This window comes from Delphinapterus leucas, chromosome X (genome assembly GCF_059928025.1).
Source record: "Delphinapterus leucas isolate spDelLeu-1000000601 "Yukka" chromosome X, BTC_Dleu_Yukka2, whole genome shotgun sequence".
Taxonomy (NCBI): domain Eukaryota; kingdom Metazoa; phylum Chordata; class Mammalia; order Artiodactyla; family Monodontidae; genus Delphinapterus; species Delphinapterus leucas.
Window position 1 is genome coordinate 863,638 of NC_143150.1, and position 12,870 is coordinate 876,507.

General features: G+C 39.0%; 1 protein-coding gene across 1 annotated transcript in view; it reads left to right on the forward strand.

Moving 5' to 3' along the window:
* F8 (coagulation factor VIII) overlaps positions 1 to 12,870 on the forward strand; it is a 122,386-nt gene that overhangs the window by 49,979 nt on the left and 59,537 nt on the right. Inside the window, exon 13 of the mRNA XM_089903927.1 lies at positions 2,944 to 3,153. Within this exon, the coding sequence (XP_089760053.1) occupies positions 2,944 to 3,153 (210 nt within the window). The remainder of the gene's footprint in view (positions 1 to 2,943; positions 3,154 to 12,870) is intronic.

The following is a 12,870-nucleotide window of genomic DNA, read 5'->3' on the forward strand; positions in this document are numbered from 1 at the left end:
GAGCAAATCTGTGCGGAGACGCTGGGAGAATCTGTGCTGAGGACGAGATCCCATTAGACCATCTCTCTCTCTCTCTCTCTCTCTCTCTCTCTCTCTCTCTCTCTCGCTCTCTGTCTCTCTCTCTCTCTCTCTCTCTCTCTCCTCTTTCTTTTGGCTGCGCCGCCTGGCATGCAGGATCTTAGTTCCCCTGAACAGGGATTGAACCTGTGCCCACTGCAGTGGAAGCGCAGAGTCTTAACCACTGGACCACCAGGGAAGTCCTAGACCATCTCCCTCTTAAATGGGGAGTTTATCCTATCTACATGGGATTTATTTATAGTAATTTGTGTTTCCTTTTTTTCTAAATTTTTAGTATTTTCTCCTTTATTTTTTGATCAATTAAGTGTTTTTAAATTCCGAATTTTCTTTACTATTTTGGGAGTTATGCACACGTCTTTTCCCATTGCGGGGGTAATACCTTTGAAATTTTACCCTTTATACACAGACTGTTGTTGTTTGTTTTGTTTTGTTTCCAGCATTATTAATATAAAATTGTCATATAAAATTGTATAAAAGTTTAAGGTGTATAACACATAGTGTTAGCTAACACCTCCACCAGATCACATAATTACCATTTCTTTTTTGTGGTGAGAACATTTCATATCTACTCTCTTAGCAAGTTTCAAGTATATAATACAGTATTATTAACAAAATCACCATGCTGATCCCCAGAACTTATTCCTCTTACATAGCTGGAAGTTTGTATCCTTTGACCAACATCCGTCCATTTCCCACACACACACCCCAGCCCCTCGTAACCACAATTCTACTCTCTGTTTCTATGAGTTCATATTTTTTAGATTCCACATATAAGTGGAATCATACAGTATTTCTCTTTCTCTGACTTATTTCACTGAGGATCACATTTCCCTGATGATTAGTGATGTTGAGCATCTTTTCATGTACCAGTTGACCATTTGTATGTCTTCTTTAGGAAAATGTCTATTCAGTTCCCCTGCCCATTTTTAAAATCAAATTGTTTTTGCTTGTTTGTTTGTTTTGTTATTAAGTTGTATGAGTTCTTTATATATTTTGGACATTAATCCCTTATCAGATACATGCTTTGCAAATATTTTCTCCCATTCCATAGGTGGTTGCCTTTTCATTCTGTTGATCGTTTCTTTTGCTGTGCAGAAGATTTTTAGTTTGATGTAGTCCCACTTATTAATTTTTACTTTTGTTGCTTGTGCTTTAGGTGTCACATCCAAAAAATCATTGCAAAGACAAGTTTCCCTATGTTTTCTAGGAGTTTTACAATTTCAGGTCTTATGCTTGTCTTTAATCCATTTCAAGTTAATTTTTGTGTATCATGTAATGTAAAGGTCCAAATTCATTCTTCAGCATGTGGCTATTCAGTTTTCCCAGCACCATTTATTAAAGAGACTATCCTTTCCCCATTGAGTATTCTTGGCTCTCTTGTCATTTATCAGTTGGCCATATATGTGAGAGTTTACTTCTGGGCTCTTGATTCTTTTCCATTGATTTATGTGTCTATTTTTATGCGAGTGCCATACTATTTTGATCACTACAAAGGTAGTGTAGTTTGAAATCAGGAAGTGTGAGGCCTCCAGCTTTGTTATTCTTTCTCAGGATTGCTTTGGCTATTCAGGGTCTTTTGTGGTTCCATATGAATAGTCATATTTTCCATCAGCGTTTACCAAATAGTTCATTCTTTCTGCTACTGTTTTGAGATGCTCCCTTTGTCATATATTAAATTTCCATTTATATCTGTGTCTGTTTCTGGACTCTATATTCTGATTGACATAATCATCTATACCTGCATTCAGACCATGCTTTTAATTACAATAGCTTTAAAATATCTTTTAACACTTTGTAGAGCAAGGAACTTTGATTCTCAATTAGTTGCACTAAGCTAGTGTCTGAGCATTGCTTAGTGGATTTGTGGGCCTCCACCTTGCAGAGTAAACAAATGTTTATTGAATGGATGGACAGATAGATGTATGGAAGAGGCTTTCAGAAACAATTCTGTTTATAAATTGAAATCTGTGTTACTTTTACTTACTTTTTATTTAGAAATAATTTCAAACTTTCAGAAATGCTGCAAGAATAGGTGTATATATATAGGTATATATATATACCCTTAATGGGTATATATATACCCTTTATCCAGATTCACTCATTTTTAAGATTTTGCTATTTTTGCTTTATCATTCTCTCTTTCTTCTATATATACTTTTTTATTACTTATTTTCAACTTGAGAATAGGTTGTAGATATCGTGTCCCTTTATCTCTTAATACTTCATTGTGTATTTCCTATGAATAAAGATATTTGCTTATATAACCAAAGTGCAGCTATGAAATCCAGAAAATTTAACAGTGCTAGAATACATTATCTAACACATTTATACAATAAACTTACCTAATTGGTAGTCAATATTCCAGTTGTATCCATCAGTGCTGTATTTTGTAGCATTTCCTCTCTCTGTTTCAGGGTCTAGTCATGGATCTAGTAGTCCTGCTTCTTTGAAACCTGTTTCCTTGAATTTGGAACACTAGCAGATACTAATTTTGATCACCAGATCAAGAGTTTTTTTTCTGGTTTTTTCCTCCGTGTAGTTATTATTTTTCTCCTTGCAGCTAATAAGCAGTGTATAGGGAGATACTCTGAGAGCGTGCAAACGTCCTGCTGCTCATCAGCCTGCCGCCCACCTTACAGCATCTAAATCCATCAGTACTGTGATGGTCTGTGACTCTCCGCACTTTGACATTGGAACCTAGCTGATCAAGTATTAACAATTTACTTTTTTGAAAGGTATAATGTTATCTCTTCTTGGGAATAAGGTAATGGGCATAACATATAATCATTTCTAATCAGATCATGACAGTCCAAAGTAATACATGCAGGTACTGCTAAAATCTTTTATTCTCCATTCTCTTTACAGGCATCAATGGCTATGTTTTTGATAGCTTGCAACTGTCGGTTTGTTTGCATGAGGTGGCATACTGGTACATTCTAAGTATTGGAGCACAGACTGACTTCCTGTCTGTCTTTTTCTCTGGATATACCTTCAAACACAAAATGGTCTATGAAGACACACTTACCCTATTCCCCTTCTCAGGAGAAACTGTCTTCATGTCAATGGAAAACCCAGGTTAGTTATTTATATTATTCTTTTACTAACAGTGGTGTTTGCTTCACTAGCCATTCACATGTTCTTTTGCCCACCAGCTTACATTTGGGTAGATACTAAATGGTTCAAGTGATTTTGGTAATTACAAGGCATTTTAAAGACAACACCACATCAAGTATTTAAGTTAAAAGTCTTTGTTCTAAAAAGTGCTTTTACTTGCCATCGGCCAAAAGTTTAAGTGTGTTTACTAAACTGTAGTGGTGAATATACATTTATACATGCAGTTAACACACAGGGACTAAACGTGTTTCCGTGTGCCTTGTGAACATTGGTATTGCTGGGAAGTACATCATTATCTCCTTTTGCACACATAACATCAAACCACTGTGCAGCCTTCTGGACGAATGTGGCTGTCAGCTTCTCACCCTCTCTCTCCCTCCATAACTACCGCAAGGCTTTTTGTTTTTTTTAACATCTTTATTGGGGTATAATTGCTTTACAATGGTGTGTTAGTTTCTGCTTTATAACAAAGTGAATCAGTTATACATATACATATGTTCCCATATCTCTTCCCTCTTGCATCTCCCTCCCTCCCACCCTCCCTATCCCACTCCTCTAGGTGGTCACAAAGCACCGGGCTATCTCCCCGTGCTATGCGGCTGCTTCCCACTAGCTATCTATTTTACGTTTGGTAGTGTATATATGTCCATGCCACTCTCTCGCTTTGTCACAGCTCACCCTTCTCCCTCCCCATATCCTCAAGTCCGTTCTCTAGTAGGTCTGTGTCTTTATTCCTGTCTTACCCCTAGGTTCTTCATGACATTTTTTTTCTTAAATTCCATATATATGTGTTAGCATACGGTGTTTGTCTCTCTCTTTCTTACTTCACTCTGTATGACAGACTCTAGGTCTATCCACCTCATTACAAATAGCTCAATTTCGTTTCTTTTTATGGCTGACTAATATTCCATTGTATATATGTGCCACATCTTCTTTATCCATTCATCCGATGATGGACACTTAGGTTGTTTCCATCTCCTGGCTATTGTAAAGAGAGCTGCAATGAACATTTTGGTACATGACTCTTTTAGAATTATGGTTTTCTCAGGGTATATGCCCAGTAGTGGGATTTCTGGGTCGTATGGTAGTTCTATTTGTAGTTTTTTAAGGAACCTCCATACTGTTCTCCATAGTGGCTGTACCGATTCACATTCCCACCAGCAGTGCAAGAGTGTTCCCTTTTCTCCATACCCTCTCCAGCATTTATTGTTTCTAGATTTTTTGATGATGGCCATTCTGACTGGTGTGAGATGATATCTCATTGCTTTTGAGAGCACCAGCCCAGTGTACAGGAGGAACAGAGGCCCGGCCTAAATCTAAGACACTGTTGCAGCTGAGTAACAAGGGCTCCTTGTCCCTCCCACCCCCATCATCTGCAGAGGGAAGTACATAAAACTACCTACACACTGTAGTTATTCTCTTACACTTATGGCTTTTCTGGAGATAAATTCTCATGGGGAAATTTCTTGGGAATAAAAACCAATCTCAGCATATAAAAATATAGATTCACCTTCATACCCAGAAATTTATCTTACTTCATGAAATGCAGTTTTGTAAGAAGTGAGTGAAGAACCTGACAAAACTCCAATAACACCTCTGAAAGTATCTTGTTTATTCGTGTTTATATCTTTGTTATCTGTTTTCCAGCTAAGTTGTAAGGTCTCTAAGGACAGGGACCTTGTTATCTTGCTCATCACTGAATCCCAAATGTTTACAGTGCCTGGCCTATAGTAGACGCTTAATAAACGTTTTTTCGATGAATGAATGAATTAAATACCTGCAAAAATATTGTAAAACAGTATGCATAATATGGTTGTAATTGTCGAAACCAAAGAAAGAAAGTGTGTGTGTGTGTGTGTGTGTGTGTCTGTGTGTGTCTGTGTGTAGTCAGAGAAAGATATTTAAAATATCAATATTTTGAGAAGCTTTTAAACTACTTTGGTGATCACTTAAATTCTAAAGACAAATTAAAACTCTGCTTTATGTGTCTTGAGGGAAAAGTCTGATCCCTTTTATTTGTCCTTTTGTGTCTGGCTTATTTCACTTGGCATAATTTTCGCTCAGCCAGAGTCATCCACGTTGTGATATGTGTCAGTGCATCATTCTTTTTTTTAAATTTTTATTTATTTATTTTTTAAAATTTATTTATTTTCGGCTGCATTGGGTCTTTCGTTGCTGCGTGCGGGCTTTCTCTAGTTGCAGCGAACGGGGACTACTCTTCGTTGCGGTGTGCGGGGTTCTCATTGCGGTGGCTTCTCTTGTTGCAGAGCATGGGCTCCAGGTGCGCGGGCTTCAGTAGTTGTGGCACACGGGCTTAGTTGCTCTGCGGCATGTGGGGTCTTCCCGGACCAGGGCTCAAACCCGTGTCCCCGGCATTGGCAGGTGGATTCTTAACCACTGCACCGCCAGGGAATTCCCTATCAGTACATCATTCTTGCAGCTCACTTTACACCCTGCTTTAACCGCATATCACCACAAAAAGATGATAATTATGTGATGTGATAAAGGCACATAGCTACCACTATGATGGTAATCCATGTTGCAGTATATAAATGTATCAAATCAATACACTGTAAAGGTTAAACTTACACAGTGGTATCTATCAATTATATCTCAATAAAAAAAGAAACTAGTGAGCAGGTTGGTCACCTGTTTCTGTAAATAACGTTTTGCTGGAACATATACACAAAAGATATACAATTAATTGTTGTATATTGACCTTGTATCTTGCAGCCTTGCTAAATTCACTGTAAGACCTGGCAATTATTTTATAGAGTCCCATAAGATTTTCTTGTACACAATCAAATTGTTGCAAATATTGACAGTTTCAGCTTTTCCTTTCCAACACTTATGCCTTTTATTTCTTTTTTTCTGTGCCTTAATTTTGAATAAAACTGGTAAGAGCAGGGAAAAACCCCACATATCGGAAGTTTTGATGAGTCATTTTTGTTATCAATTATATTAAAATATTAGAAATTTTTTCTAATATCCATTGTGACTTCTTTTATTCATAATTATTAAAACTGGTTTACTAAATTCCTAAACATATGGATATTTTCTAGTTTTCTGTTGCTCATTTCATATTTTTACTTCACTGTGGTCATATAACATACTCTACATGATTTCAGTTCTTTGAAGTGTGGTGAGACTTGCTTTATGCCCAGCATATGGTTTACTTTGGCTAGTGGCCCGTTGGAACTTAAGATGAATGTGTCTTTGCAGTTGTTAGGTGAACTGTTCCATGTATGTCAAGTTGCTTTATCATTTTGTTAAAATCCTTCTAAGTTTACTGATGTTTTGTCTGCTTCTTACAGTTACTGAGAGAACTATGCTAAGAGCTCTACCTGTAATTGTTGGGTTTGTTGTTTCAAAATAAATGAGGCAAAATAAAATCAGGTGCTTACAAATTTAAGATTGTTATGTACTCTTGTTAAATTAACCATGTTATCATTGTGAAATGTCCTTCTTTTTCTGAAGTAGTACTTGTTGCCATAATATCTGCTTTTTCTGAAATTTATGTGCCTCAGTCACCTTTATTTTGGTTAATGTTTGTGTGGTATATACTTTTTCCATTCTGGTACTTTCAACCTATCTATGCGCTTACATTTATAGTGTATCTCCTTAACATTTCTTATAGTGCACGTCTGCTGGTTAATTAATTTTATCAGGTTTTGCTTGTCTAAAAAGTCTTCATTTCTCCTGAAATTGTGAATAATATTTGCACTGTGTACATACCAATGAAAATAGCTCTTGGACAAATCTAGAACAGAATGAAGAAGTATCAGAAACACTGTGGAGCACAAAGATGAGGATGGCCAAATAGAAGAGCGTATCAAAAATTTGACTTGTGTCATTCTGTCCCTCAGTCTGAAGCAGCTTGGTGCCAAAGGGGATCCCCTCTAAGGGATTTCTTCCCATGGGGAAAGGACAACAGGAGAACTGTAACACCTCTTGTCACCACCAGGAACACCAGCAGCCTTCACCACCTGATGGACCTGCTCAGAGTCCAAGCCGCTGGACTCCCCCCAGAGGAGGAACTGCATCCTCCCCTCAGGGCTTAGGCCTCCCCCAGCACCCACCATCTTCAGGGCTTGAGTTGCTGGTGTGCTTGCAACTCAGAGCCTGAGGACCCCATCATCCCTGGGGCCCATGTTGCTGCTCTACCTTGCCCCTCCAAGCACCAAGACACCACTGCACCCCACCCACCAGGACCTGAGCTGATGTGGCCTGCCCTAAGAGAATGTGGACCCCAGCTTCATTGGCGATCTGTGCATGCCTGTGCCTTTGAAACTGGCACCACTACAGCAGATGTGCTCACACTCCAAGCTCAGGAACCATGAACTACACTGTCACTCTGAGCACCTGCACCCCAAACACTGGCACCACCATCAATGCATGTACATCTCTGTCCCAGAACCCAGCACTGCCATCAAGGCCTGTGTGCTCACATGCCAGACACAGCACCAAGAAGAATCCCCTCAGCTAGGACCTCAGTCTGTGGGTGAAAAGATGATCAAGAGGACCCCAGCATCCTTTGCCATCTAGGAGGCCAACAACCCTCACCACTACTTCCATCACAGACACTCACAGCCTTGACCATCAAGGACCCTCCACAGTCTTCACTGACATTGACCTCAACTGACAGAACTGCATGGAGACTATGCTGTTGTGCCCTCCCTGGAACTGGAGCTGCTGAACTGCAGAAGAAAGAAAGAGAGAAAGAGGGAGGGAGGCAGGAAGGGAGGAAGAAAGGAAAGAAAGAAAGGAAGAAAGGAAGGAAGGAAGGAACCCAGAAATCCTGGAGCTAAAGAATATAATGAACGAAATGAAAAATGCAATAGAGAGCTTCAACAACATACTTGATTAAGCAGAAGAAACAATCTGCAAACTCAAAGATAAATCTTTTGAAATTATCCAGTCAAGAGGAGAATAAAAAGGAATGAAGAAAGCCTACAGGATTTATGGAATACCATTAAATTTTTCCAGAGAAGACATACAAGTGACCAACAGGTATATGAAAATGTTCTCAACATCACTAATCATCAGGGAAATGCAAATCAAAACCACAGTGAGATATCAGCTCAGACCTGTCAAAATGGCTATTATCAAAAAAATCACATGATAATAAGTGTTGGCAAAGATGTGGAGAAAGGGGAATCCTTGGGACTTGCCTGGTGGTCCAGTGGTTAAGACTCCATGCTCCCAATGCAGGGGGCCTGGGTTCAATCCCTGGTCAGGGAACTAGATCCTGCATGCCACAACTAAGATCCCACATGTTGCAACTAAAGATCCTGCATGCCGCAACTAAAGATCCCGCATGTCACAATGAAGATCCTGTGTGCCGCAACTAAGACCCAGCACAGCCAAATACATAAATAAATATTTTTTTAAAAAGAAAGAAAGAAAGAAAGAAAAGGGCATCCTTGTGCATTGTTGGTGGGAATATAAATTGGTGCAGCCACTATGGAGAACAGTATGGAGGTTCCTCAAAAAATTAAAAATAGAACTACCATATGGTCCAGCAATCCCACTTCTGGTATACATACAAGGGAAATGAAATCAGGATCTTGAAGAGATATCTGCACTCCCATGTTTATTGCAACATTATTCACAATAGCCAAAACATGGAAACAACCTAAGTGTCCATTGATGAATGAATGGAAGAGTAGAAAGACCCTGAGCTCACCTGCTCTCACAGGCACACCAAATCACAACTATTTTCAGAACAACCATCAGTGGAAAAGACTGGAACCTACCAGAAAAGATTGTCTACAACTAAAGATATAAAGAAGGAACCACAATAAGATGGGTAGGAGGGGCATCATCATGATATAGACAAATCCCATACCCCTGGGTGGACAATTCACAAACGGGAGGATAAGTACCATTGCAGAGGTTCTCCCCAATGAGAGAGGGGTCTGACCCCATGTTCGGCTCCATAGCCTGTGGGTCATATACTGGGAAAACGAGCGCCCAGAGCATTTGGCTTTGAAAACCAGCAGGGCTCACTCTCGAGAGTCCCAGAGAGCTGTGGGAAGTAGAAACTGTACTCTTCAAGGGCGCACACAAACTCTCACATGCTCCGGGATCCAGGGCAGAAGCAGTAATAGGAGCCTGGGTCAGAGCTACCTGCTGATCTGGAGAGTCTCCCAGAGAGGTAGGAGGCAACTGCAGCTCACTCTGGGGACACAGACACTGGTGGCAGCCATTTGGGGAGCTGATTCTACCAGGAGGGCACTGGTGCTGGTAAGCACCATTGTGAAATCCTCCCTCTAGCTTATAAGCCTCAGGACCCATCCCTGCCTGTAGGCAAAAGTGCTGAGACACCTCATGCCAAGCAACTAACTGGGCATGGGCACAGCCCCACCCACCAACAGACAGGCTGCCTTAAGACCCCCTGAGCCCACAGCTGCCCCTGGACATGGCCCTGTCCACCAGAGGGCACGGGATCTGCCCCACAAACCAGTGTGCAGGCACCAGACCCGGGACCCCCAGCGACCTCCAGCCAGAGACCCTGGGACCCAGCTTCACCCACCAGTGGGCAGGCACCAGCCCCAGAATCCCCTGGACTCTGGCCCTGTCCTCCAGTGAGCCTGCTCTAGCCTTGGGACCAGCTTCACCCACCAACAGGTGTCACTCTTTGTCACTATTTGCTATCACTATTTGCAGATGACATGACACTATACATAGAAAATCCTAAAGATACCACCAAAAAACTACTAAAGCTCATCAATTAATTCAGTAAAGTTGTAGGGTCCAAAAATAATATACAGAAAATCTGTTGCATTTCTATACACTAACAACAAACTATCAGAAAGAGAAATTAAGGAAACAATCCCATTTACAATCACATAATAAAGGATAAAATACCTAGGAATAAACCTGCTTAAGGAGGCAAAAGACCTGTACTCAGAAATCTATAAGATGCTGATGAAAGAAATCAAAGATGACACAAACAGATGGAAAGATATACCATGTTCTTGGATTAGAAGAATCAATATTGTCAAATGACTATACTACCCAAGGCAATCTACAGATCCAATGCAATCCCTATCAAATTACCAATAGCATTTTTCACAGAACTAGAACAAAAAATTTTTAAATCTATATGTAAACACAAAAGATAATGAATAGCCAAAACAAAAAACAGAAATATAGATCAATGGAACACGATAGAGAGCCCAGAAATAAACCCACACACTTCTGGTCAATCTACAACAAAGGGTGCAAAAATATACAATGGAGAAAAGACTGTCCCTTCAATAAGTAGAGCTGGGAAAACTGGACAGATACATGTAAGAGAATGATATTAGAAATTCTCTAAGACCGTATACGAAAATAAACTCAAAATAAATTAAAGACCTAAATGTGAGACCAGATACGATAAAACTCCTAGAAAAAAAACATAGATGAGACACTCTATGACATAAATAGTAGCAATATTTTTTTGGATCTGTCTCTTAAAGGAGATAAAAGCAAAAATAAACAAATGGGACCTAATTAAACTTAAAGCTTTTGCACAGCAAAGGAAACCATCGACAAAACAAAAACAAAAAGACCACCTACTGGGACTTCCCTGGTGGTCCAGTGGTTAAGAATCCGCCTTCCAATGCAGGGGATGTGGGTTCGATCCCTGGTCAGGGAACTAAGATCCCACATGCCACGGGGCAACTAAGCCCATGTGCGCTCTAGAGCCCATGCGCCACAACTAGAGAGAAGCCCGCCTGCCACAACAAAAGATCCCACATGCTGAAACTAAGACCCAATGCAGCCAAATAAATAAATATTTTTTTAAAAAGACAACTTACTGAATGGGAGAAAATATTTGCAAATGATATGACCAACAAGGGGTTAATATCCAAAATATGTAAACAGCTCACACAACTCAACATCAAAAAAACAAACAACCCAATTTAAAGAATGGTCAGAAAGCCTGAATAGACATTTTTCCAAGGAAGACTTACAGATGGCTGAGAGGCACATGAAAAGGTGCTCACCATCATTAATCATCAGAGGAATGCAAATCAAAACCACAATGAGATATCACCTCACACTTGTCAGAATGGCCATCATCAAAAAGACAACAAATAGCAAATGTTGGCAAGGAAGTGGAAAAATGAAAGGCTAACACAATATTGGTGGGAATGCAAATTGGTGCAGCCACCATGGAAAACAGTATGCAGAGTTCTCAAAGAACTAAAAATAGAACTACTGTATGACCCAGCAATTCCACTTCTGGGTATATATCCAAAAAAAAAAAAAGAAAACTCTAATTGAAAAAAAAGATGTGTACCCCAATGTTCATAACAGCATTATTTACAATTGCCAACCTAAGTGTCCATCAACAGATGGATATATATATATATATATATATACATACATACATATACACAATGGAATATATATATATATACATACATACATATACACAATGGAATATATATATATATATATATATATATATATATACACAATGGAATACTACTCAGTCATTGAAAAATGAAGTTTTGCCCTTTGCAGCAACATGGATGGACTTGGAGGGTATTATGCTAAGTGAAATATGTGAGACAGAGAAAGACAAATACTGTATGATACCACTTATATGTGGAATCTAAAAAATATGACAAACTAGTGAAGATAACAAAAAAGCAGCAGACTCACAGATATAGAGAACAAACTAGTGGTTACCAGTGGAGAGAGGGAAGGGGGGAGGGGCACGATAGGGAAAGGGGATTAAGAGGTACAAACTACTATGTATAAAATAAATAAGCTACAAGGATATATACTATGACACAGGGAATATAGCCAATATTTTGTAATAATGATAAATGGAGGGCATTATGCTAAGTGAAATAAGCCAGACCAAGACAAATATTGTATGGAATCACTACTATGGGAAATCTTTTTGTAAAAAAGAAAAAGTAGAACTCACAGAAACAGATAGTAGAATGGTGGTTATATCATGTTTTGTAATCTTTTTTTCCCCTCACTTAATAATGTATTTGATGTTTTTCTATATCACTAAATATAGATGAACATCATCATTTTAAAAAATTGGTTAATATTCCATGCTAGGGATATTGCACATGCTAGGGATATTGCACTATCATTAAAGAGCTCTTGCCTAATGAAGCCTGAGGTGTGCTCCTACCCACTTGTGATCAGCTGGGCTCTGTCTCTCTAGGTTACTTTGATAAGAACTAGCTCCAGGATTGAATATCAGCCTAAAAAATTAATTAGTTCATTGAAAGCCCCAGTTATATCACTGAGGTTGGAGGCAGGTCCGTATAGTTGTAGTGCTGACCAAATCTCAAACTTGGCCAGGCGTCTTATGCCTGTTTCGGAAGTTGGAGTGGGAGATTGGCAGCTGAGGTGTCTCCAAGGGAAATATAAGTTAATTTTCTTTGCATCTGTGGTTATATCTCCTTCCTTATTTCAAATTTTATATGTGTGGAATTTCTTATTTTTATTTGGTTATTTATTTTATTGAGTTTTAATCAGAATCAACTCTTCTTTAAGCTCTTGGATTGAAATTTATTAATTAATTACTATAATGTTTTAATTTATTTTTATTCACACATGTAATACAAAAATATGTTCTCATTAAATATGTTCTCATTAAAAATTCAACCAGTACAGATATAACTAAAGTTCCTCTTGATCACTATTCCCAATCCC